Source organism: Alternaria ethzedia (genome assembly GCF_023757985.1).
Source record: "Alternaria ethzedia strain BMP 0044 chromosome Unknown scaffold_10, whole genome shotgun sequence".
NCBI lineage: Eukaryota > Fungi > Ascomycota > Dothideomycetes > Pleosporales > Pleosporaceae > Alternaria > Alternaria ethzedia.
In genome coordinates this window covers 37,949-60,341 of record NW_026056203.1, presented here as the reverse complement: position 1 = coordinate 60,341, position 22,393 = coordinate 37,949, and the positions used below count along the sequence as shown (strand labels likewise).

General features: G+C 53.0%; 10 protein-coding genes across 10 annotated transcripts; 4 read left to right on the top strand and 6 right to left on the bottom strand.

Annotated features, from left to right (window-relative positions):
• J4E87_004944 (uncharacterized protein) lies at positions 1–1,768 on the top strand (the record flags this gene model as incomplete). The annotated part of the gene is made up of 3 exons (XM_049376561.1): positions 1–21; positions 156–1,317; positions 1,380–1,768. 3 exons carry the CDS (start codon positions 1–3, stop codon positions 1,766–1,768), a joined length of 1,572 nt encoding a protein of 523 aa, XP_049233417.1.
• Positions 1,769–3,826: 2,058 nt separating this feature from the next.
• J4E87_004943 (uncharacterized protein) lies at positions 3,827–4,964 on the bottom strand (the record flags this gene model as incomplete). The annotated part of the gene is made up of 2 exons (XM_049376560.1): positions 3,827–4,730; positions 4,780–4,964. The coding sequence occupies 2 exons, from the start codon at positions 4,962–4,964 to the stop codon at positions 3,827–3,829; spliced, it is 1,089 nt and encodes a 362-aa protein (XP_049233416.1).
• Positions 4,965–8,336: 3,372 nt separating this feature from the next.
• Positions 8,337–8,796, top strand: J4E87_004942 (uncharacterized protein; the record flags this gene model as incomplete). The annotated part of the gene is made up of 2 exons (XM_049376559.1): positions 8,337–8,422; positions 8,481–8,796. The coding sequence occupies 2 exons, from the start codon at positions 8,337–8,339 to the stop codon at positions 8,794–8,796; spliced, it is 402 nt and encodes a 133-aa protein (XP_049233415.1).
• A 526-nt stretch (positions 8,797–9,322) lies between these two features.
• Positions 9,323–10,313, top strand: J4E87_004941 (uncharacterized protein; the record flags this gene model as incomplete). Its single annotated transcript, XM_049376558.1, has 3 exons — positions 9,323–9,605; positions 9,661–9,880; positions 9,929–10,313. 3 exons carry the CDS (start codon positions 9,323–9,325, stop codon positions 10,311–10,313), a joined length of 888 nt encoding a protein of 295 aa, XP_049233414.1.
• A 422-nt stretch (positions 10,314–10,735) lies between these two features.
• On the bottom strand, positions 10,736–12,266 carry J4E87_004940 (uncharacterized protein; the record flags this gene model as incomplete). The annotated part of the gene is made up of 3 exons (XM_049376557.1): positions 10,736–11,780; positions 11,838–11,958; positions 12,020–12,266. The coding sequence occupies 3 exons, from the start codon at positions 12,264–12,266 to the stop codon at positions 10,736–10,738; spliced, it is 1,413 nt and encodes a 470-aa protein (XP_049233413.1).
• Positions 12,267–12,896: 630 nt separating this feature from the next.
• J4E87_004939 (uncharacterized protein) lies at positions 12,897–13,487 on the bottom strand (the record flags this gene model as incomplete). Its single annotated transcript, XM_049376556.1, has 2 exons — positions 12,897–13,136; positions 13,350–13,487. The coding sequence occupies 2 exons, from the start codon at positions 13,485–13,487 to the stop codon at positions 12,897–12,899; spliced, it is 378 nt and encodes a 125-aa protein (XP_049233412.1).
• Positions 13,488–13,954: 467 nt separating this feature from the next.
• J4E87_004938 (uncharacterized protein) lies at positions 13,955–14,761 on the bottom strand (the record flags this gene model as incomplete). Its single annotated transcript, XM_049376555.1, has 1 exon — positions 13,955–14,761. One exon carries the CDS (start codon positions 14,759–14,761, stop codon positions 13,955–13,957), a length of 807 nt encoding a protein of 268 aa, XP_049233411.1.
• A 373-nt stretch (positions 14,762–15,134) lies between these two features.
• Positions 15,135–17,487, bottom strand: PRP43 (DEAH-box ATP-dependent RNA helicase prp43; the record flags this gene model as incomplete). Its single annotated transcript, XM_049376554.1, has 2 exons — positions 15,135–15,254; positions 15,304–17,487. 2 exons carry the CDS (start codon positions 17,485–17,487, stop codon positions 15,135–15,137), a joined length of 2,304 nt encoding a protein of 767 aa, XP_049233410.1.
• A 364-nt stretch (positions 17,488–17,851) lies between these two features.
• J4E87_004936 (uncharacterized protein) lies at positions 17,852–20,352 on the top strand (the record flags this gene model as incomplete). The annotated part of the gene is made up of 3 exons (XM_049376553.1): positions 17,852–17,968; positions 18,014–20,119; positions 20,176–20,352. 3 exons carry the CDS (start codon positions 17,852–17,854, stop codon positions 20,350–20,352), a joined length of 2,400 nt encoding a protein of 799 aa, XP_049233409.1.
• Positions 20,353–20,740: 388 nt separating this feature from the next.
• Positions 20,741–22,308, bottom strand: J4E87_004935 (uncharacterized protein; the record flags this gene model as incomplete). Its single annotated transcript, XM_049376552.1, has 5 exons — positions 20,741–20,827; positions 20,885–21,346; positions 21,396–21,812; positions 21,860–22,161; positions 22,221–22,308. The coding sequence occupies 5 exons, from the start codon at positions 22,306–22,308 to the stop codon at positions 20,741–20,743; spliced, it is 1,356 nt and encodes a 451-aa protein (XP_049233408.1).
• Positions 22,309–22,393: the final 85 nt, after the last annotated feature.

Genomic DNA, 22,393 nt, shown 5'->3' with positions numbered 1-22,393 from the left:
ATGGAGCATCTGCCGGATATCGTACCTCATGCTAGGTATATGCCTTCTGGTCATATAGTATTGGTTTCAGTTGTTGCAGCTGTTGTGTTTGTAGCGTATAAGGTATTTGTTCCATTGGAAGCCGGCTATGATCAGCGATGTTGACAACTACTTAGGTACTGAGTCGCACGGACATCCCATACATACGCGGTATACCAGAGATCCCAGGTGCTCTTCCGATTACAGGTCACCTCACTCAGCTCGGCGACGACCATGCGACAGTGTGCGAGAAGTGGTGGCGGCAGTATGGCAACTCGGTTTTCCAGATTCGACTTGGCAATACGCGCGCTGTAATCGTCAATTCCTTCGAAGATTGCAAGAAGATCCTGGTCTCGAACTCGCAGGGTCTGATTGATCGCCCGAAACTGTATACTTTCCATGGCTTGATTTCATCAACACAGGGCTTTACCATCGGAAGCTCGCCGTGGGACGAAAGCTGTCGAAACAAGCGCAAGGCCGCATCGACTACCTTGAGCAAGGGCATGATGAAGAATTATTATGACATGTTCGACCTGGAATCCTACTGCATAGCCCGAGATCTCTGTCGCGACAGCAAGAGTGGGGAGGTCGAAGTCAGCATCCGACCGTACATCCAGCGCTACGCCCTCAACACAACCCTCACATTATGCTATGGCATCCGCATGGACGCAGTATACGACGATCTTCTCCGCGAGATCCTTGAAGTTGGCTCAGCTATCTCGCTTCTACGCTCCGCCTCAGAGAACTACCAAGATTATGTCCCTATCCTGCGATACCTCCCCAACAACGAAAAGAACCGGCGCTCGAAAGAACTACGCGAGCGACGAGACAAGTACCTCAACGAGCTTCTAGACAAGGTCCGCGAGATGATCAAGAACGGCACCGAGAAACCATGTATAAGCGCCGCCATCCTTAAAGACGAAGAAACCCGCCTTACAGGTGTCGAAGTGAGCTCCATCTGTCTTTCCCTTGTCTCCGGTGGCTTTGAAACGATACCCGGTACATTGGTATCCTGCATTGGTTCTTTGTCTACACCCGAAGGCCAGATCTACCAAGAGCGTGCGTATGCCGAGATACGCAAGATGTACCCGGACGATGCGGCGCTGAAGCAAGCGTGGGCAACAGACTTTGAGAAGGAAACTGTGCCCTATCTGAACGCGATTGTGAAGGAGGCGGGGAGGTACTATACAGTCAGTAACATGAGTCTACCGCGTAAGACGATGAACGAGGTGAGGTGGGGCGATGCGGTTATACCGAGGGGGACGATGGTGTTGATCAACGCTCAAGCTGGAAATCACGGTAGGGCTTCCTTCCACGGCAATCATCTCATACTCCTTCCACAAAATACTGACAACCCGCAGACACAGACTACTTCGGTCCCACCGCCGCAACCTTCAACCCCGAACGCTGGCTCACTCCTCCCACCTCCCCATCTTCCCTCCACACCCCGACTCCCCACGCGAACCCCCCTCACCTCTCCTTCGGCGCCGGTTCTCGATCCTGTCCCGGCGCTCTGATAGCAAGCAAACTCATCTACGCTGCGCTGTTTCGTTTGCTCAGTCTGTACAAGATTGAGGCGAGTGTGACGAATCCGCCGAATACGGATTATGTGGATTACAATGCTATTAAGAGTGCGCTGGTGGCTATTCCGCGGGATTTTGGGGTCAGACTTATTCCGAGGGATGCTGGGATGGTGAAAGCGGTGCTGGAGGAGGGGAGGGTGAGGACGGCGGAGTTGTATAAGGAGTGAGGCGTGGCGGAGACATTAGGTTCGTGGGTGTAGTTCCGGAGGATTTTGTTGTGATGTATCTGTTTTAGAACATGATGATCGCAACGTGTTATATCTGACCATTATGTGACCTGGTTTCACAGTCTTGCGTCAGCAAAGCGATCTGTTCTCTCACCTGCTCATGATCCATTCACTCACTTGACTGATGGGTGCGGTTAGCGTATACCGAGCGACATACACTCTTACCTTGTCTACCCCTCACTGCCCAGTCTTTGATAACCCCCCACCACTCACCTTGTAATTTCTAGTTATGAGGCTGCGAATCACTGTAGCCAGCACTATCGCACTCGCTGCCTCGGCGATCGGTAGACATGTTGATAGTCCTGTTGTTACCAAAGTCTTCGGTGTCGACTCCTCAAAGGTTCCTCCCCGATTCAGTCCTCTTGACTTCGATGCTCTCGAATTTAGCCCTACCCTTGACGCTCGAGGCCCCGATGACTTCAATAAAGGCGCGTATGCTACCAAAGCTCTATGGGACAAGTACCTGGAGAAGGGAAATCGCTTGATGTGTCTCATGGAGGCTACTGATAGAGGCGCTGGATGGCTCTCCCAAGATACTAGACAACCGCCTTCTGCAGCGAGCAGGTGGACCGGCGATCTCAGAGCTGAGCTCAAGTTATGGGGCTGGCGCGAAGGAGACATGGACAAGGGTTGGGAGTGCGAGTTCACAAAGCTGGGGCTCAAAGAGGCGTTTGAAGGCCTCAATCTTGACCCACGATCCATGTATGAAGAATCTGGTCAACCTCAAGAGGGGGCCAATGACTGTTACTATCTTCAACACTACGACGAAAGGTCTCAAGACTCGGAGGATGAAGATGGCGAAATGAAGGATGTTAAAGACCAGAAGTATTACGTTGAGGGCAGGGAGTATACGGTATGTCACTCCCAAACTGACAGCACGCAAAGTCGTCACGGACTATTATGAAACAGGCATTCCTTCAATTGTCAAAGCACGTAGCTGATACGGTCCAGGCAACAGGCGCATACTATAAATTCGCTGTCAACCACGGCGGAGGCATGATGGCTCAGAACATCGAGAGTCCACGCCATGCTGTTACGATGCCGGGAGCATGGGGTCGACAAGCAAACCCTGGAGAGCTTCCTGAACTCCAGTCCGCGTCTGACGTCTTCTGGGGATATTGGGTTCGTGATAACCCTGATGTCAAGAACTTCCGCGTCTACGGCGCTCAACAAGTCATCAACACGGATACTACTCTTCTGGTTGCTCGGGCGTTAAAGAACGTGGGTAAAGTACAGTTATCGGTATGGCCGGGTGACGTTTTCTCTCTTGGGACTGATGAATTCCGGGCCCTAGTTGGTAAGTTGATTACTTTTTGCAGCATACATTGCCCCTCGAAGAGTGTCTTTGACGTCCAAGATATTCTTAACGTCCTCCCGGCCTAGATTTCAGGTCGCGGCTGTAAATTAAAACCATACTGACTACCTCCAGGCTCCCCTATCGGCGCGACTGCTGCATATATCCTTGCAACACACAAGGCCGAACTCGGGATTAAACGCATCACCAATGTGGTAGTTGTGACCGATACGATAAAACCGTATAAGAGTAAACGTCCCAACGATACTCTGCACATGTTCTTCATCATGGAAGATGTACCACCGGACGTTGTGACGAAGCCCGGTGAAGAGGACGCTGTTGCTAAGAGGCAGACTGAGCGAATCTACTCCAACATCATCAGTGTCAGGAATAACGGGACAGATTTGGTTCGCGTGCATACGATGATGGCCTAGAGCTGGGTGTTGCGTGTGGAAGGGTGAGCATAGCTAGAGGGGGATGGTCGGCTTTGTGTCAATAGACATGTACGTGGAACATAGTGCGGATACCCTTAGACTCTAATAGCACTTGTTGCAATCTCTTGCTGTATGACACTGTCATCCTGGATAGTCGCCAATTCGTGTCGTATTGTACAACATATTTTTGAGGTTGAAGTGTACATTGCCTTGGCAAATATATACTTATCAACATTTAGCAACGTGTTGTAGCATACATGAATTCCGCCACTAGGCAGCTCCCTCGACTTCCCGCACCCTCGCTAGTATATCCTCCTTCCACCTCATATAATCCTCCTGCTGGCGCTCCCCCAAATGGTCAGTAGCGTCCTGCATCATCGTCCCCAACCCAATATAATCACTCCCACCAGATCTCAGCCCCATACCCTTCGCCTTGGCCGCGGCAGCAGCGTCGCCCATCTCTACACCTTCCATCTCCTCCCCATCGCCCTGCGGCTTCACGCTATCGAACCACTGCATCTGCAGCCACCCCTCTTCCTTCGCCATCTTCATCGTCTCTTCTATCTTGGCTTGGAGTTCTCCATCCTCGACGTCCTTTGTAGCGGGGAGGACTAGAACGGCTTTCACTGCTTTTGCGAGCCATTCGTTGTATTGTTGTATGGAGACGTCGATGTCTTTCATGCGCGAGTAGACGAGGAGAAACACCACGACGATGAGACTAAGTACGCGCGTGTCACTGACTTCTCCCAATGACGAAGTGGTGGTCGTAGTTCGTTTCGGTCGCTTGCTGGGTGTTTCGGCGGCGGCGGCGGACATGCGGGATAGCAGAGGGTAGATGGATTCTACGCCTGTGTATACGTGTGGTATCAGACTTGTGTATTCGAACGTTTTAGCCAGAGAGCGTATCGTAGGCATCACCCATTCTGGTGCTTCGCCATTGTTGTCGTCGAGCCTCCGTGCGGTTCTCGGTGTTTTCCTCGCGCTCAACGGCGTTTTTGGTGTGTTGCGTGCTGATGCGGGGGCTGAGGCTTTTGGTTTGCTCGGTGTTGTTGGCTCGCGAGGGGTTGTGCTTTCGGGGAGTGCGCTGCTGAGATAGTTGTAGAGTTTCTTGTATATCCGTGGGGGGCAGGGCGGTCGTGATGCGATGGTAGGGAGGTTGAGACGCTTCTTGAGTCTTGGAATGTCAGCATGTCGTGTTCCACTGTGTCAAGGGCTCTCTGTACCTCTCGCATGCTAATTGCGCACATGCGTATGGTCGCGCGATCTCCTCGTCTGGCTTCATGGATGTCGCGACGCTTCGCGAACGCGTGAGCAGGGAGAGCGCCAATTCTATAAGTTCGGGTGGCAGAGGGCCACTCAACGTGGGTATTAAGCCCGTGAGGGCTTGCTCGATGCTTGCTCGGCTCATTTTGGGAGGTGGTCAATATGGGTTTGGGTTTGGATGTAGAATGTTGGTTCATTGTCGATATGCAGGCGCGTCGAGAACTCGCGCTGTCACGTGGACGCTAAGGCCGCCCCTCTTTGTCGTCTTCCAACATTGATGCGTCTTTCTTCCACGTCTCCTGACCACCTCTACTATGCCGTCAAATTCGCGCGTCACGTCAAATCGATCTCCTCGACATCAAGTTTTCGTCCGAAGCATGATACAAGCAAGCTCGCCATTCGTGGCCTGTACCGCCGTACAGGTATGCACTATCTTGCATTCTTGTTATCGATCGGCGTGAGTTACCACGAATTTGTTAAAATACAGGACTATTTCCGGATGTTACTTGCTGGCTACGAGCTCATGGTTCATGCGCGATGGCACATGTCCACTCTTCTCAACGCCATATCCTGGATATTTAGAACACGGCATACACTGTAACATACCGCTTTTCGTTTCCAGCTGTATTCGTCCTGATGCTGCTAAACTTGTTCGTAATACATCCGTATAGAGGATTGGTACGACTGCATCAAGCGCTACTTCTCGTCGTTTTCTTTCGTCATACCGTTGCAGTAACACCTCTAGCTATACTCACCGCTGCCGACATCCAATCGGTGATCGCGCTTTCGCAGAGATGAAGTAGCAAACCGCGCCAAGCGCACCAAAGCTATGTTATCGACACAGATATTGCGCCATACTACTGCTACTACTGTCTCGAATACATTCCAACGTCGCACCGTAGAGGCGCGGTTCGGCGGTCAGGCTGCTCCTACTTCCGAACACGTCAACTCGGCTTGACCGACATATTGCGCATATGGCTCCTGATCGTGTTTACCGTGCTTGATAGGGCACCGTCGTGGGCGCATTCGTCAAGATGGCGAAGGTGACATGGAAACGGTATATGTGTGCGACGCTCAACGTCCATGATAGGCAAGGGAGGGAGTACCAAAGCCATGCTGATGACGGGATCTTGCATTTTGACAGCTCGGTTACCACTGGCGAAGATGGTGAGATGAGCTCATCGCGATTCACATGTGGTATTTAGACCTGCTTCACATCCTCTCACCCCAGGCATCAGTAAACGCAAGCACATTCGACGCAAACATCAAAGATATTATCTTCAAGGGCCTTTAGATTTATCTCTCAAACCTTTGTTACTCTACCCACCAAACCGCCTTCAAGACAACAACAATTCTATATACTCTCTTCATCGAAGCAATATTCACCAAAAGCCAAGATGTATCTTGCCACTATTCTCACAAGCTTGCTCTCCAGCTTGCCCATTACACTTTCAGCTCCTTTAGCGACTACTCCAGAACTCTACGGCGAGCCATACAACTGCGGTTACGTTCTCACCATTCGGAACAGTAGCGCCTATGCTGGTATCTCCGCATATCCTCCAGCCCAAGCCGAGTGTACAGCGATCTACTACAACGATACGATCCCAGGATACCAAGACGCGTATGCCTACAGCTTGTTTGGGGGCTGTGAATGCTCATTCCACTTGTAAGTACAACACACTTTGAGAGATACGTATCGTTCCATCTTGCATGTGAGCTAGACTACAGTCACTGTTGAGGACTACATAACCTTCGACACTTTGCCTGCGCGAGGCGGGAACGATGGCTGGCAACTACATGCTGTTTGAGCTCGTGTATGAGCATAACCATAACAGTGGCTGACAACTACCGCGTAGGACCGAGGACGACTGCAAAGGAGCGACCGATCCACCGATGTATGAGGGACCAACTGGGGAACCCGGTGAAGAGCCCTGCTTCGAAGATCCCAATCCCAAGTGGTACAAGTGCGCGACCTTGGGTTAATTGCATCATAGCGAACTCGGACATGGCCAGAGTCAATGGCCCTCGTCACATCTTTAGGTGTCGCAGCAGCATGGCAGTGCTGGCATTGGTGGTGGCTTCTCAGTGATAATGTATGTTTACGGCGTTGGTAGGCCAAATCATGTTTCACTCAGCAAAATAAAACATTTCTTACGTTATGGCCTCGGAATACACGTGTGCGCGTGACTAATACATCAGCCTGGCCGCTTCCAACCTACTCGTAATGCAATAGCCGGGCACCTTCATCGTGTTCTCGTCCGCACGTGTGACGAGAGGACAGACTGCGAACCCATTCACACTGCCCCCAAGCGCCGGCGAACATCCATCGTTGCGGCACGGTATTCTCAAAGACGCCGATACGAGTGGGGTCTGAAGTGGTTGGAGCTGACGTCCGAAGAGGTATATCGGCCCCCAGATACGCCACACAGGTGCGTCGATTGATGAGCTGGCAATATACACGCACATACGCGAGCGTTGATCAATTCTTCGCAAGAGCGAATTTGTAGTTCCCCGCACATTTTGGACCCACGGCGTGGGAGGCGCGGCCCGGGCCTTCACCGCGTACGTTCGCGCATTCCTCAAGTGATTCACGCACCGGCTTGGCGCATTCCCGGACGTTGATATAAGAAGTCGCGGATCGACTCTTGCTCCTGCTAACACAACCAACACCTCCTGACAACTCACCCGCAACAGCCCCGACAACATGTATCACTTCTACTCCTTGCTGAGCCTACTCGGCTTCCTTTCACTCGCTCTTGCCGCCCCTCGATCCTCCCCAGCGAGCCCTAGCGTCTTCGCCGCACGTGACGAATGTCACACACAAGGAGATATCTGCGCCGAAACCTGGATCGGAAACAAAGTACACCAGCGTCTTGAATGGGGTGGCTGTATTCCCGTCAAAGACTACAAGGAGATCACCGGATTCAAGGCCTTCAACTGCGATTGTTACTTGTACTAGTGAGTTATTCAGCGATGAGAGAAAAAGATGCAGGCGGGTACTTACTGACTCCTCTTTAGCGCTGTCGACTCGGGTACATGCAACAACGGCGGAGACGAATCCATCGACCAGTTCTCGCGCTGCAGCGGACTTCTCACCAAGGAAGAGCGTCGTTGGAAGAAAGCGCCCAACTACTACAGCTGCTCGCCTGGACCCCTCACTCAAGGCTGAAGTGCTGAAAGCTAGCGTGCGCATGCTATATATGTTGGGGTATGTAGCGTTGGGAACTTTCCAAGCTTGCCGAATACATACAGTCCATGCAGCGACCTAGCTACTTGGAGGCCGCGTTGTAGCTTCCAGAGCACGCTAAGATGCTTTCTTTGTTTTTTTGTTGTTTGCTTTATCTCGCGTTCCACGGTAACGGGCTCGTGTTGGGAAGGCGCTATCACGGTCGAGAACTTTGTGCAACGCTGTGGCTGTAGTACAACGGCAATCGTCTTCCTGACGCAGCATGTTATAAGCCTCTTTACAGTCACAATACTTCTTCTGCAGTGAAGACACGAGAACCACACGTCTACCATGCAGTTCCCCACGATGTTCTCCACCCTATTCATCTTCGCCTCAGTGCTCACCTCTTCCATCGCTATCGCTGCTGAGGCCCTTCCGTAAGTACCAAACCCCAGCTCAGCTCAACCTCAATATCACTCACCAACCCCCCCTCAGCCCCGTCGCCCACGTTACCGACTGCAACGGAAAAACCTACATGCTCGACACCACCGGCCAAAACAACGTCCGCGTCATCACTCAGGACAGAGCAGACGGCTACTACATCCAACCCGTCAGCTACCACGTAGACCCCGGAACCACTTGCAATTTTTATAGCGAGTCAACACGCGGCGTTGGGTATCCCATCGGCAAATACTATGGCCCCGTAGACGGAGACTTTGTGGGTGACTGGGCTGCGTTTTACGAGTGCTGGGATGTGGAGTCGGAGATTGAGTCTCTGACTAGGCGGAGAGAACAGAGCTTCAGGGCTTAAGCGGATGAAATGCGATGGTTAATAGTATGTGGATTTTCTGAGGGTGCGTGTGGTCCAGGAACGGGCTTGATGTCGCAGCTTGCTGACCGCACCTGCAGTAGTGAATGTGGTCTTAGCGGATCAACCCCCGACTTTCTGGTGAATGATTGCGTGAGATTTGAAGTTGATGCTTGATTTGGAGATTGGGCCTATGAGCGTTCTTTCGGCTAGAATATCTCTAGTACTGCATGAGGTTTATGAAGGTGGAGAGGATTGTGGATTGGGCTGGGAGAGGGAAGGCGTGGAAATTTACGTTCTTGTACATAGCTTAGCCATATTTTGGAGGTGCTTAATGTACACTCTAATAACGAATTACGGCATGATGATAATTGATGTCTTTGAGTGAATTCGGGAGTCCGAGGTATTCGCATTGGTGGCCTTATCGATAAGCAGCGCGACCCACTTTTCTTTTCGTCGCTCCGTCGCGAACTTTCCAACTTCTACATGCGCCTCAGATAATCCACTCACTACACACCACACCGCCAACATGATCCGCAAACAAGCCCGAGAACGTCGAGACTACCTCTACCGCCGCGCGCTTACCCTCCGCGACGCCGAACTCGCTTCGAAAAGAGCAGCGCTGAAAGCTTCTCTCGCCAGCGGCAAGCCATTATCCAAGGATGTCGCCAACGACCAGAACCTAAGACAAGACTTCAAGTACGATGAGAGCAGAGCGGATAGAACGGCAGAGGAAGAGCTAGGGCTAGACGACGAGTATGCGCAGCTGTCGGGTGTGGTAGACCCGAGGATATTGGTCACAACTTCGAGAGGTACATAAACCTAAGGCGGCTGGGGAGACAGAGCGACATGCTAATGCTGGTACAGATCCATCGAGTAGACTGGGGACATTCGCCAAGGAAATCAGATTACTGCTACCCACGTCGATACGATTGAACCGCGGAAACATGGTCCTGCCAAACCTCGTCGAGAGCGCAAAGTCAGGCGGTTTGAGCGACATCGTACTTCTTCACGAGCACAGAGGAACACCCACCGCCTTGACAGTATCGCATTTCCCCCATGGCCCGACCGCTTCCTTCTCGTTACAGTAAGCAGGATCCCACCCCTCTACTTGGCATCTACTCACAATTCCCAGCAACGTAGTCCTCCGCGCGGACATCCCCAACGCCTCGCGCGGCACAGTCTCCGAATCCTACCCCCACCTCATCTTCGAAGGCTTCAGCACCAAACTAGGAGAACGCTGCGTGCAAATCCTAAAACACCTCTTCCCGCCCCGCGAAGCCACCGCCAAAGTGGGAAACCGCGTGGTTACGTTCAAGAACATCGAGGATACTATTGAGGTCAGGCACCATGTTTTTGTCAAGACAGGATACCAGTCTGTGGAGCTGGCAGAGGTGGGGCCGAGGATGAGCATGAGGTTGTTTGAGATCAGGGCGGGGACGCTGGATAATAAGGAGGGGGATGTTGAGTGGCATCTCAATCAGTACACGAGGACGGGAAGGAAGAAGGAGTATCTGTAGAGGGTATTGGAGAGTGCCAGAGCGCGTGTTTTGTGTGGAGACAAGAAGAGGAGAACGCATATATGGCGCAAAGGATCATTTTCAGTATGAGATACCACGAATCAAAAGCGATATCCGGAATCTGATAACGAATAAGGAACAGGAATCTTTGCCGCGTGCGTCAAGTGTTTGAAATCATTTAGATTATAGAGTGCCTTCTTATTACACTACTCAACTGTAACCCTTACACCTTTATGATCCTTCGTCATCGGCACAAACATATCATGATCATACGCCACATCCTCTTCCGTCGTATCGAACAATCGCATCTTCGGTATCACACGCAGCACCGTTGCAGCGAGACACAGATTAAGCTCGCACAAAGCCAGACTATAAGATCAACGTTAGTAATCCACATCCAAATCAAGATAAACACAATCCACTTACTTCTTCCCCAAACAAGAGCGACTCCCCTTCGACCAAGAAAGTATACTACGCTCCGGCTCTTTCCTCCTCTGATTCTTCTCATCCAACCACCGCTCCGGCGCAAAAGCATAAGAATCAGGAAAAGCACGTTCATCGTGATGTGTAACGTACGACGACATGCCGATGGCATAGCCCTTGGGCAGAACGTATTCAACAGGCTTCTTATTCCACTCGCCACGGTACAGCAGCGTTTCCTCCGTTGGAATACGGGCTGTACGACTAGACACGCCGTAGGATAGTCTCAGTCCTTCTTGGATGACAGCGCCGAGATAAGGTAGTGTTTCCAGGACAGTCCAGCCAGGGAGGTTTAGCGGGTCTTCTATAACGGTTTCGAGCTCTTGGGTAAGCTTAGCGAGGATTTGGGGGTTGGTTAGGAGATGGTATGTCATTACGGCCAAAGCCCAGCTCGTGGTCTCTGTGCCAGCACCCAGTACAGCTTGTGCCTCATGGACTAGACGCACCACGCCCTTATCCCCGGCACCAAGATCGGACTGCAAAAGTGAAGCAAAGATCGTCGGTCGGTCGTACGTGATTCCCGCGTCCAGATCCGCCTTCGCCTTGAGCACTCTATTCGGCAGATCAACCTGCAAAGTCTTAACCATCAACGCAATATCCTTGGGCAAATAATCGATAAAAGTCGTCGCGAGCGCCGCACTCTTACTTGTCCAAGGAAAAAACCGGAACACAAAAACGGGTCGTAGGACTGCGGCTGTGGGCTCTCGGAAATTCGGGTACCACCCTTCCTGGTCGAGGAATCCAAAGCTTTCGCCGAAACTGTAGCTGGAAATGGCGTCGGAGGTAAAGCAGCTGTATGCCATGGCGATGTCGAAGGGAGAGTTGTCGCCGGATTGCCGCAGTAGTTTGTCGCAGAGCTGTTGGACTAGGCTGTGGATTTCGGGTTCGAGCCGTGTGATCATGGCTCTGGAGAAGAATTTTGCTAGGGGGACGCGCCGGAGTCGGTGGAGGTCGTGGTCGATGGTGCCGAAGCCGGATAATGAGATACTGGGAAGGTTAGGGGATTGACATGGCTAGTATGTATGTGTAGGATGAGTGGCTTACGAAGAACCGTTGACCTGGTGCTTTGGCTTGTCGCGCTTTCGGGTACCAGTTGCGTATATTTCGTCTGCGAAGCGGATGTCGTCGCAGTGGACTTCGTTGGGGTTGATTCGTACGATGGGACCTGGTTGAGATGTCGTTGATTAGCTTGGGAGTTGGTCTGAGATAGCTGGTGATGAGCTCACCATAAACTCTATGCATTTTACTGATCTCCTTCGTATAACAGCCAAACTTGATGACATCGTGGTAGAATTCCGGCCAGTATGTCGCAGCCGCCAGTCTTGGTCCAGGAATTGAACTCAGCGGGTGGAACGGCGAGATGTTGTAGATGGCTTCTAGCACTTTGAACACTAGCCAGAGGCTTGCGAGACCCAGGACATGGCGCGCTGATGGCAGCCACGTTGATGGTGCCTCAATGCTCGTTGCGACCATGGTGTACAACAATGTGAGGAAAGAAACGATACTTTCGTATGGAAAGACATTGCTTTTGCCCTAATTCCAGGGTTCTCTTCTCTTACAAGGTAGAAAGCCGCTATGCAATGCAGCCGCTTCCTGCGGCACACGCTACATGCCTAAGTGGGGGGAAGTGCCGGAGCGTGTCATAACAGGACATGTTTGGGGGCCATAACGCTTCTTCGGTGCCAGACTACAATTTTGGATACGAAACATGTGACAAAGAAAAGCAGAGCGGGACGCCAGCACATAGCTGGTTGGGATGGACGTTGAAGATGATGTTCTAGGCTTGTAGATGTGGGGTGCGGCTCGTCTCGAGTCATGGAAGCTAAAGATCTTGATCGGAAACTAGTCATCCGCGAGTGGGCGCGGTGGCGCGTAAGGACCGGTGTAGCTATTTTCATCTCACGATGTGTTTTGTGAAGAGCTGTTGCCCTGTGGCAAAAGATTTTGACTCGTTGTAGAATTTGCCAGAAGCAATTTGTTGTCATTCATCATGCTCATAACCAAGTATCTCATGCATCTCGTGATATGCCAGACCTGCAGGCGGTGTTCGACTGTATGTACAACTGTCCATTTCCCGGTCCATCAATCCTTTGCCTTCATCCATCACGCGCTCCTAGGTAGTCTGACCATCTTTCCCCTCGCGGCCAGTGCCAACCAACCAGCGATAAGGCAAGCGCCGCCAATTGGCGTGACAGGCCCCAGTTGCTTGTACTTCTTCGCATCCAGCACAAGCAGGTATATGCTTCCAGAGAACATGGTCATGCCGGCGGTGAAAAGGGCCATGGCGATTTTGTTTTGCGGCGCGACAACGGATGTCATGGTTAGGACGACGGAGTGGACGAGCTGTCATGTCTGTTGTTAGCATAGATCCATGATCCACAATGATAACAGGGGACGCGAGGTGCAATGCGAAGAGGGGCAAATGTTGCGCCTGAACGGCGCCTCATCCACTGGTACTGCGGTGACACAGAGCGACGAGCTACTCGCAAGTTCAAAAGTACTCTCTCATTCGAGACTCCCATCCAAATGCGTGCAAGACAAGAACAACACACATACCTGATACTGAGCCGCAGTCCCCCAATTCGCCAACGCCCCCGGATCCCTAATCCGCGTCTTCAACCCATGCGCCCCAAACGCACCCAGCGCCACACTGCTCGCCCCCAGCAGCGTGCCAATCGTCCAGAAAGGCGACATGCTGCTATACGTCGTGCCGTAGGATCTGCTGCTGCTGCTGCTATACCCAGATTCGTAGATGGGGTCGTGGGAGCGTGATTTGCGGGAGGATGAGGAGGAGGATTTCTTGGATGAAGACATAGTATGATGGGGAATATGGTGGGGTGAAAGAGTGTGGGTGGGTGGTTGGAATGGGGGTTGGGGAGGGAGAGGTGGGATGGGATGGATTGGGTTTGATGGGGGATGCTTGCCGCGGTTTGCTGCGGCGGGAGACGGAGGTGTGCGTTGTCTGATTGGTCTGTGCTCACGAGGGACGGGAAGTGGAGCGTTTGATCAAGGTTGTTATATTTGTGTGGTATCGTAGATGCTGGAGTTTGCATCTTGCTTTGTTTTAAACGCCATAACGCCGTTTTGATGCGAATGAGATATCGCGGATATCGCGACGTTTGCGACCAAATAGACCCGTATAGTGTCCCATCACCCACAACCTAGTCCGAGTCGATCTCCATGACTTCTCCCTCCGCCTGCTTCTGTGGTTGTGCCTTCATCGCGCTCGTAGTAGCTTTTCTCTTCCCCTTGCCAGCCTTCTGTTGTGCGGCTTTGATCTCCTCCTCCGAAACCAGCGCTCCGTCAATGCGCAAGAAACCCTTGCCCTTTCCTTTTCCATCCATCCTGCCCTCAACATCTCGTATCCTCACTCGTAGCTCTCCCTCCACCTTCTCTCCGTCGCCGTTCACCCACCATCCTCCCTCGTCCGACAATTTGCCATCATATCCCTGCTTCGTTTGACCGGATTCTTCCGAATGCCACGACCAGTCTGAGGGCAGACATTCCTTGAGTATGCTCACGGGGAAGGTGTTGAGGTGTGCGAGTGTGAGATGCGTCTTCGCTTGGTCGGTGATGTGCGCGGTGAGGTATGCATTTCGGGTAGGGCGCCATACGATGAAAGAGGCTGTGACCCAAAGAAACGGCGCTGCGTATTCATCGACATGCCTGAGTAGCAGCGGCTCAGCACGCGCATTGTCGTTGGAATTGGATTCGCTTCGTTGATGTGACTGTGATTTGTTCTTGGATTTCGGATCCGATACGACGGGTGGTGTGCTTTGCAACTCTACATCTTCGTATGCGAGTACTACGCCCTTCGCAGGTGGGAAGTACGTGAGGAGTAGTGGTGATAGTACTGTTGCGCATACTGCTGAGAACGGATCCGCGAGACATGAGGGTGGGATGCAGACGTATTGCGATATGCGCTCGACGTGAAATAAAGACGCGTCTTCACTTTGTACTGGGGCCATTTTCGAGAGAGACCAAGTCTGTTCCGTCGCGTAACGTGGTTTGCGATCGCGTTGTCGCGGAAATGCTGAGCTGAGAAAAAGTTGGAGATGTCGGCGCGCGCAGATGCCGACATGTGGGGGTCAACGCTAGCGTGCATGCGGTTAGTCAATACCAGCAGCTACAGTGAAAGTGAAGATGTCATAGGATTCAATTAGAATACGTTCAGGTAGCGTCCTCGACTTCAGTCATGTCATCTGATGCAAAAGCAAGCCTAACGCCAAATAGCACGACATCAAGTCGAGCGCCCTCTATACGGCGCCCATGATGCTGCCAATGTTCCGCTTGCCTTGGACCTCTGTTTTACATGTGCCTCCACAGCGCGTTCGAAGCGCATCATCTCCGTCCTCCCTTCTCTACCTCCTTCCGCTGGAGCTTGGTAACCACTCGCTGCAGAGCCGTCTTGATCTCACCCTTCTTAAATTGTGACAAGTCGTAGTAGTTTGGCGAGATGTCCTAGTAGAGGTTAGTATTACATTATTAGAGTAGGGGAGGATGCACTCACCATAAGCCACTCTGGCTTGACGGAGGTCACTGTTCGGATATAGTTCTTGGTTGTCAAGACGAACTCGTTATAGATGACCCATTCACTGTCTTCTGCAAGAACAGTGCTCGGGTGCAAGAGAACATTCTGCTCGTCCTTGACGGTGATGTAGCTCTTGCCGTTACCATCGCGCTTGGCAACTTGCATGAAGAAGCCGGCAACAAGTGCACGCTGGATGTTCTCGTAGTACTTCTTGTTCTCGAACGGTGTCGACATCAACTCAAGTTCCTCGCGCTCCATTATGCGCTTGAGTTGGAGACGGACGTTGTCGGCCTGTTGTAACGCTCTGTAAGAGAGGAAATGGTCGTGACACCACTGCTTCGGGTTTGCTTGCGCCTCCTCGCTCTTGAATGCATGATAGACGTTGAGCATGGTAAGCTGATCGCCCTTGGGGTGTGCGAACAGCTCCTTCATCTCGTCTGCGCGCTTTCGGTTGTTGGCTGGACGGACGAAGATTTGTGGTACAGAGAGGAGCGCAGTAAGCGATAGGATCTCGTTTGAGCAGTAGAATTCAGGCGATGTGATGAGCATGACTGCCAATGCGGGATCCAGAGGGAATTGCGAGGCAAGTCCTCCAAGCGTGGTCAGCTCACCCTCGTCATCAAGACATGCCAGGTAATTGAGCTCCTCCAACGCACGCATCAGGGTCTCAGGCGCAGGCGGGTCCATCAGATCGAAGTGTACCAGATCGTCGACTCCAAGCTTCTTCAACTCGAGCACGGTGCTGGCCAAATTTGACCGCAGGATCTCAGGGTAGGTCTGCTCGATGAGCTCCTTCTTGAAGGCTTGCTCGGTGTACAGACGGAAGCATTTACCGGGACGCGTACGTCCGGCACGACCAGCTCGCTGTTGTGCTGAGGCCTTGGAAATGGGCGAAACGAGGAGGGATTCGACACGGATACGGGGGTTGTAGACCTTTTGTTTGCTGAAGCCAGGGTCCACGACGTAGACGATACCGTCAATGGTGAGAGATGTCTCAGCAATGTTGGTAGAAACGATGCACTTGCGTCCGGGGCGGCCGCCGTGTGTTGCGGGCGGAGGCGCAGGGTTGAAGATCTTCTGCTGCTGTGCGGGCGGTAGGGTTCCGTACAGCGGGTATACCACGAGCGGTCCAGCACCACCTTCGCGAGAAAGGTCCTGAGCCTCGAGGTTTATCTTCCTGCACGCATCCTCAATCTCCTCCTCACCAGTCAAGAACAGCAGAATATCGCCTTCGGGCTCGGTGGCGTGGATCTGGAGGACGGTGCGCAGGGCGGCTTCGACGTAGTCTCGCTCGGGTGCGGGCGTGTAAAAGACCTCGACGGGGTGGGTTCGTCCAGGTACGGCGAGCAGGGGCGCGTTGTGGAAGTACTTCTGGAACTTGGTAGCATCGAGCGTAGCACTCATGATGATGAGCTTAAGGTCCGGCCGCCTCAGGACAACCTCCTTCAGCAGACCCATGAGGATATCGGTAGCCAGAGTTCTCTCGTGAGCCTCGTCGAGGATGATGGTACTGTAGCGCGTGAGGTTGTGGTCGTTCATGGCCTCGCGCAGCAGCATTCCGTCAGTCATGTACTTGAGGATGGTGTTGGGCCCCGTCTTGTCCTCGAAACGGATGCTGTATCCGACCTCCTCGCCCAGCTCGACGTCCATCTCCTCGGCCACACGCTGGGCGACGGACATGGCGGCGACACGGCGCGGCTGGGTACAGGCGACCATCTTGGCATTCTGCTGGGGCAGGTCGTCAAAAAGGACGAACTGCGGGATCTGCGTCGTCTTTCCGGAACCCGTCTCACCGACGAAGACGAGGATCTGCGACTCCTGGTACAGCTTGAGGAACTCGTCGCGCTGCTGGTGGACGGGCAGGTCTCGCCTCTTCTTGAGGATGCTCATGTACTTGCTCGAGAGCGGGCGGCCGGTGAAGGCGTTGTTGGGGCCGTCTTCGGCGGCGTTGGCCTGCGCCGTCGTCGTCGCATGCTTCTTGAAGCCCTGGAGGCCGGTGCCGGTGCCGCTGTACTCGCTCTTGACGGGCTTGTCGTCGTTCCAGTGCGCCAGGTAGGGATTCGCCGCCGCGTCCATCTTGCCCTCGCCGTTGGCCTCGGTCTTGACGCGCTTGACGCGGGCACTGTCGTCGTCGCCGTATTCGCGCTTCGTCATGGCTGTCATTGTGGTGCTGGCGATGTTTGCGCGTGTGGATGGCGGCTGCACTCGCCGTCCCAGAAAAAGTTATGCGACGGGCCCTTAGCTCCACTTACCGCGACAGCTCGCGCTTGGCGCAATCGACGACAGGCTGCAAGGCACCACAGCAATGTCCACACGCCGCCATGTAGTAAATATACCTTCTCCACCCCTGGTGGCCCCTTCCTTCTACTCCACGTTCCTGCCGCTGTGATCACGCTGCGCATCCCTGGTCGCGCGCCGCAGCATTGCATTCGCGACTTTGCTGACCCCGCGGTAGTCCGCAACATTCACCAACTTTTCTTCCACTAACACTTTTTCTCATCTTGGCCTGACTAACCCCGATACTGTTATGGACTACTCGGAAGGCATGGGCGAACATGCGCCCGTATTTTATATTGGCCAGCATGAGTCGAAGCGTACCTTGGACGTCTCGCCCGAGTTGGTGCAGCATGCCCAAGATCTCGGAGTGAGTGCCTCCAAGACTAGCAGGAACCCTACTGACAACCTCCAGTATGATATGCTCACTAGCACCATCACCAACGACCACTTCCAGAACCGCGTCTTGAGTCTGCTCAACTCCTACACCCAAGCCCTCGCTGAGTCGCAATCCCAACCGCTCCCCTTAATACCTGCCTTGGACAACTTCGATACACCACTTAGCCCGAATGAAATTATCAGTCAATTGGTAGCATTCACTAGCTCGTGGATCGATTTGTCTTCGCCTGACCCGATCATCTCCCATCTATCGCGCCAAGCCTTCCACCTCGAGGTTGCTTATGCAGCTTTCTGCGGAGTCACCAATCTGGTCATCCCTGGACCAAGACTCGCCCACGGCCAGACCGGCGTGTCTCAGTATGCTCGTTCTATCAAGGAGGCGCTTGTCACTGGATCCTACATCCAGCTGCACATCCAACTACCCATGGATGGGACGCAGTCAGACTCCAGCAAGGATGACATGGGAGACCTAGCGCGCTTCGCAAGACCTGAGTTCGAGGCGAGCAGTGAGTCGAAGAACGTCGATTCTTGGAGCTCATGGGATGCGTGGAACACCATTCGATCGATCTGCAAGTACCATAATAGGTTAGCAGTCATGCTCGATATGCCGCGTCGCCTGCCATCCTTGGCTGTCCAGTCCCGTTGGTTCTCTGAGCCTGTACGACTTCTCAACTTGCACGCTTCCTCTTTCCTAGTCAACGCTCGTCAATCTTACGTCCTGTCCAAAGCACACCAGGTTTTCATCTTCCGTTGCATGCGCCTGCAGCGCGGGCCTTGGCTACTCATCTCGGATGTTGGCCAACTACCAGGTATTGATGACCCGGATATGATAATGTCATACTCCACAGGCCACCTATCCCCTCGCACTGTAGAAGACGCACCGAGCCCAGGATCATCGGGAACAGTCGCACCAACTCCAGCTGAAGCAGCCGAGATCGCAAAGAAGCTTCCCAAGAAGAGCAGTAGCAACAACGACCCGACTCCTCACTTGAGCTACATGCGATACTTGCAGCGCAATCAGCCTCCTAAGAGCCAAATCGAACGGTTTGGCGGTGGATTTCAGGACTATCTGCAGAGCCCACTGCAACCCCTGACGGACAACCTCGAATCTATTACATACGAGGTCTTCGAAAAAGATCCAATCAAGTACGCGTGGTACGAGCGCGCCATCGCTCAGGCGCTGAAAGACTGGCATGCCGAGAGCAAATCAACCAGTTCTAGCAACGGGGCTGTCGTGATCGCAGTCGTAGGATCCGGTCGAGGTCCGCTTGTGACGCGCGCGCTAAATGCCAGCGCAAGCTCCGGTGTACCCGTACAAGTCTACGCCATCGAGAAGAACCCTAACGCATACGTATTGCTTCAACGACACAACATCGAAACCTGGGGCGGACGCGTCACAGTCGTTAAGACCGACATGCGCGCCTGGAAAGGTCCAACACTCGCAGACGGCACATTCGGCAAAGTCGACATACTTGTCAGCGAGCTTCTCGGCTCTTTTGCGGACAACGAGCTATCGCCCGAATGTCTCGACGGTGTGCAACACGTCCTGAACCCTACCCATGGCATATCGATACCCTCCAGCTACACCGCGCACTTCACCCCCATCTCCACGCCAAAGCTCTGGTCCGACCTGTATACTAGAAGTACCAGCGTCGATCCCAACGCTTTCGATATCCCATGGGTCGTCATGCTAACGCAATTCGACTACCTCTCCACCTCCTCCGAAGAAACCGTCGCATCCAAACAACTCAGCAACGGCACAAGGATGCAGCATTTCAACCTCGAGGCCCCTCTCACACCCAAGGTTGAAACAGCCTGGGATTTCACACACCCCCTTCCTCCCTCCGTTCTAGCACAATCTCCGCTCAGGAAAGGCGGTTCGGCGATAGGTGGCGGTGGTGGCTTCAGCGGCGGCGACGGCGCAAACGAACACAACCTGCGCTACTGCCGCATCGCTTTCCCCATTCAAGAACCGGGTGTATGTCACGGTCTCGGCGCGTACTTCGAAACCGTACTGTACAGCGGTTCGGAAGGCCCGGTGGAGTTGAGCACGAATCCAGTCACTATGGAAGCGAAGAGCAAAGACATGATTTCTTGGTTCCCGATCTTGTTCCCACTCAAGGTATGTTATTCACTGATTGTAGGCAGTTCAGGATGGTGGCTAATTTGTATACACAGACCCCCATGCAGCTACCTGCCAACTCCGAGGTCGAAGTTAGTTTCTGGAGGCAGACGGACGACCGCAAGGTGTGGTATGAGTGGCTGGTTGAGAGTTACCTGACGGTTGAGGGAAGGAGGATACGCTTGGATGTTTCGGATTTGCATTCTAGCAAGTCGAATGGGTGTATGATGTAAGGTAGACATATGCTTGGGTCTTGCGTACGGCTGCGGGGCTGAAGATGATGGGGGTTTCCTCAGTATCTGCTAGATACCGCCTCTCCTGCGTGACAAAGGTTGGTGCTTCTCTTTCCAAGACTTGAATCCGATGTATGCGGAAGCGTACTTTCTTGCAGTATAATGGACCTTCTTGGGCTGTGTTGTAGTCATTATGATAGGTCAACGTGTGATATAAGGGACAGAAGATGAGCATTTGTGTTCATTACGCATATTGTTCATTGACGATAGAAGCATTCATGTCATAACCTGAAGCTACTTGCTACATCATGCACTGGGTAACGACATACTCAGCTCGAGCCAGGAATCTGAGCTCATCCTCTCTGCTGAAAAGCGCACTCCAAGTCCACTACGAAGGCGGCGCATCAGTATTCTGCGTCTTCTCCTTCCTCTGCACCCAACCGAACCTCGGACTCCCGTTGTTCATGTCGAAGATCTAGATTGCAATATTAGCACGATGCCACCAAAGCGCGCAGGGCTTATAAAGACTTACCGCGTACATAGCCTTCAACACCGCGTCGCCGTAGATGTCCATATCCATGGATCCCCTACTCTGGATACTTCCGTACACCATCCCATTTCCAGCATCAGCGAAGCCCAAGTCCTCTTTTTGGAACGTCACCATGGCGTCTCCAATCGCAAGCTTGATCTCAGGAAGATCGGCCGCTGCAGTGGAAGTAGGGAAGACGTAGCCTTGGTTGCTCTGGTCGTACTTGGCGCCGGGAATGGCTTTGTAGACGGCGTCGACGAGGTCGTCGGAGACGAGGCAGAGGGTGGTGCCGGTGTCCATGATGGAGGTGTTGCCGGAGCGGTCGACGGTTTGGCCGTTGATGGTGGCGGATGTGGATTTGATCTGCCAGAAACCTTGGCTGTTATCGACTTCGGCGTAGTTGGGCTCGGACGCGCCCGAGGCGGTCATGACGTCTTGGTCGATGAAGCCGAAGGTGTAGAAACTCTGGTGGTGTGTTAGAAAGAAGTATGAGTTAACGGCACGGAAGACATACTTCTCCCTTGTCAGCCTCGTTCGTGTCGCGCCAGCTACCAAGGTACGCGGTGAAAAGCTGCTCCTTAGCGCTCTTCTGTGCGATGATATTGTCGACGGGCGTCTTCTGCGGCGTTGGAGAAACAGTGTTGATGGAACTGAAGGCCAGACCAAGGAGTCCGCTGCCATTGCCCTCGGCGAATTGCTGCGAAAGCTCCTTTGCTAGCTCCACAGCCTGGTTCTCGACTTTGAGACCACCCAAGTTGACGACATCGGTGCCTACATCGCCGCTCGCGGACGAGGAGTCACCGTATGAGATCTTCCATGTCTCACCGTCGAGTTTCTTGAATGTGCTTGACTTTGAGGGGTCGAAAGCGACCTGCTGCTTTGACGCATCTGCTGAACTTAGGATGTTCTTGGGAAGCTCGGTGGACCAGACCTGTATATCTTAGCATTGTGATCAAATCGTCAAATAACACAGCATACCCAAAGATCCGAAGACCCGGTATCGAAATCAAGGTAGATCTTCTGCTCGGGTGTTCCAACGCCGACTTCGCAGAGATACAACGAGTCGTTTTGTATGTCTTCGGCCGGCACTTCACCTTCAGTCGGAGTGCCGTCGCTTGGAGCTGCGGCTTTGCTTTGCGCACCACCTGGTGCCGATGCTTCGTTACGCTTCTTGAGAACGTAGCGTGATCGCATGCGGCCGCCGATTCGGCCGAACTTGCCTTGCTGCGACATGACCTTGGCTTGGAAGTACGGGCCAGGTTTTGTAGGGTGGAAGCCATCTACGCGTGTCAGTTCAGTAGTGGGAGGTGGAGTAAGATGTAAGGGATAGGTGACGGACACTTTGTCATGGCATAGACGTAGCTCTTGACTCCAGCGGGCTTGTAGGCTGGGCTACGCTGGATCGCAAGGCGTTGTAGAGATGCCATGGTGAGATTGTGTTGCTGGATTCGATGGATTTGTGGATGCGGGTGACGAGATTCTTGTCACAACACTGATGCAACAAGACAAAGT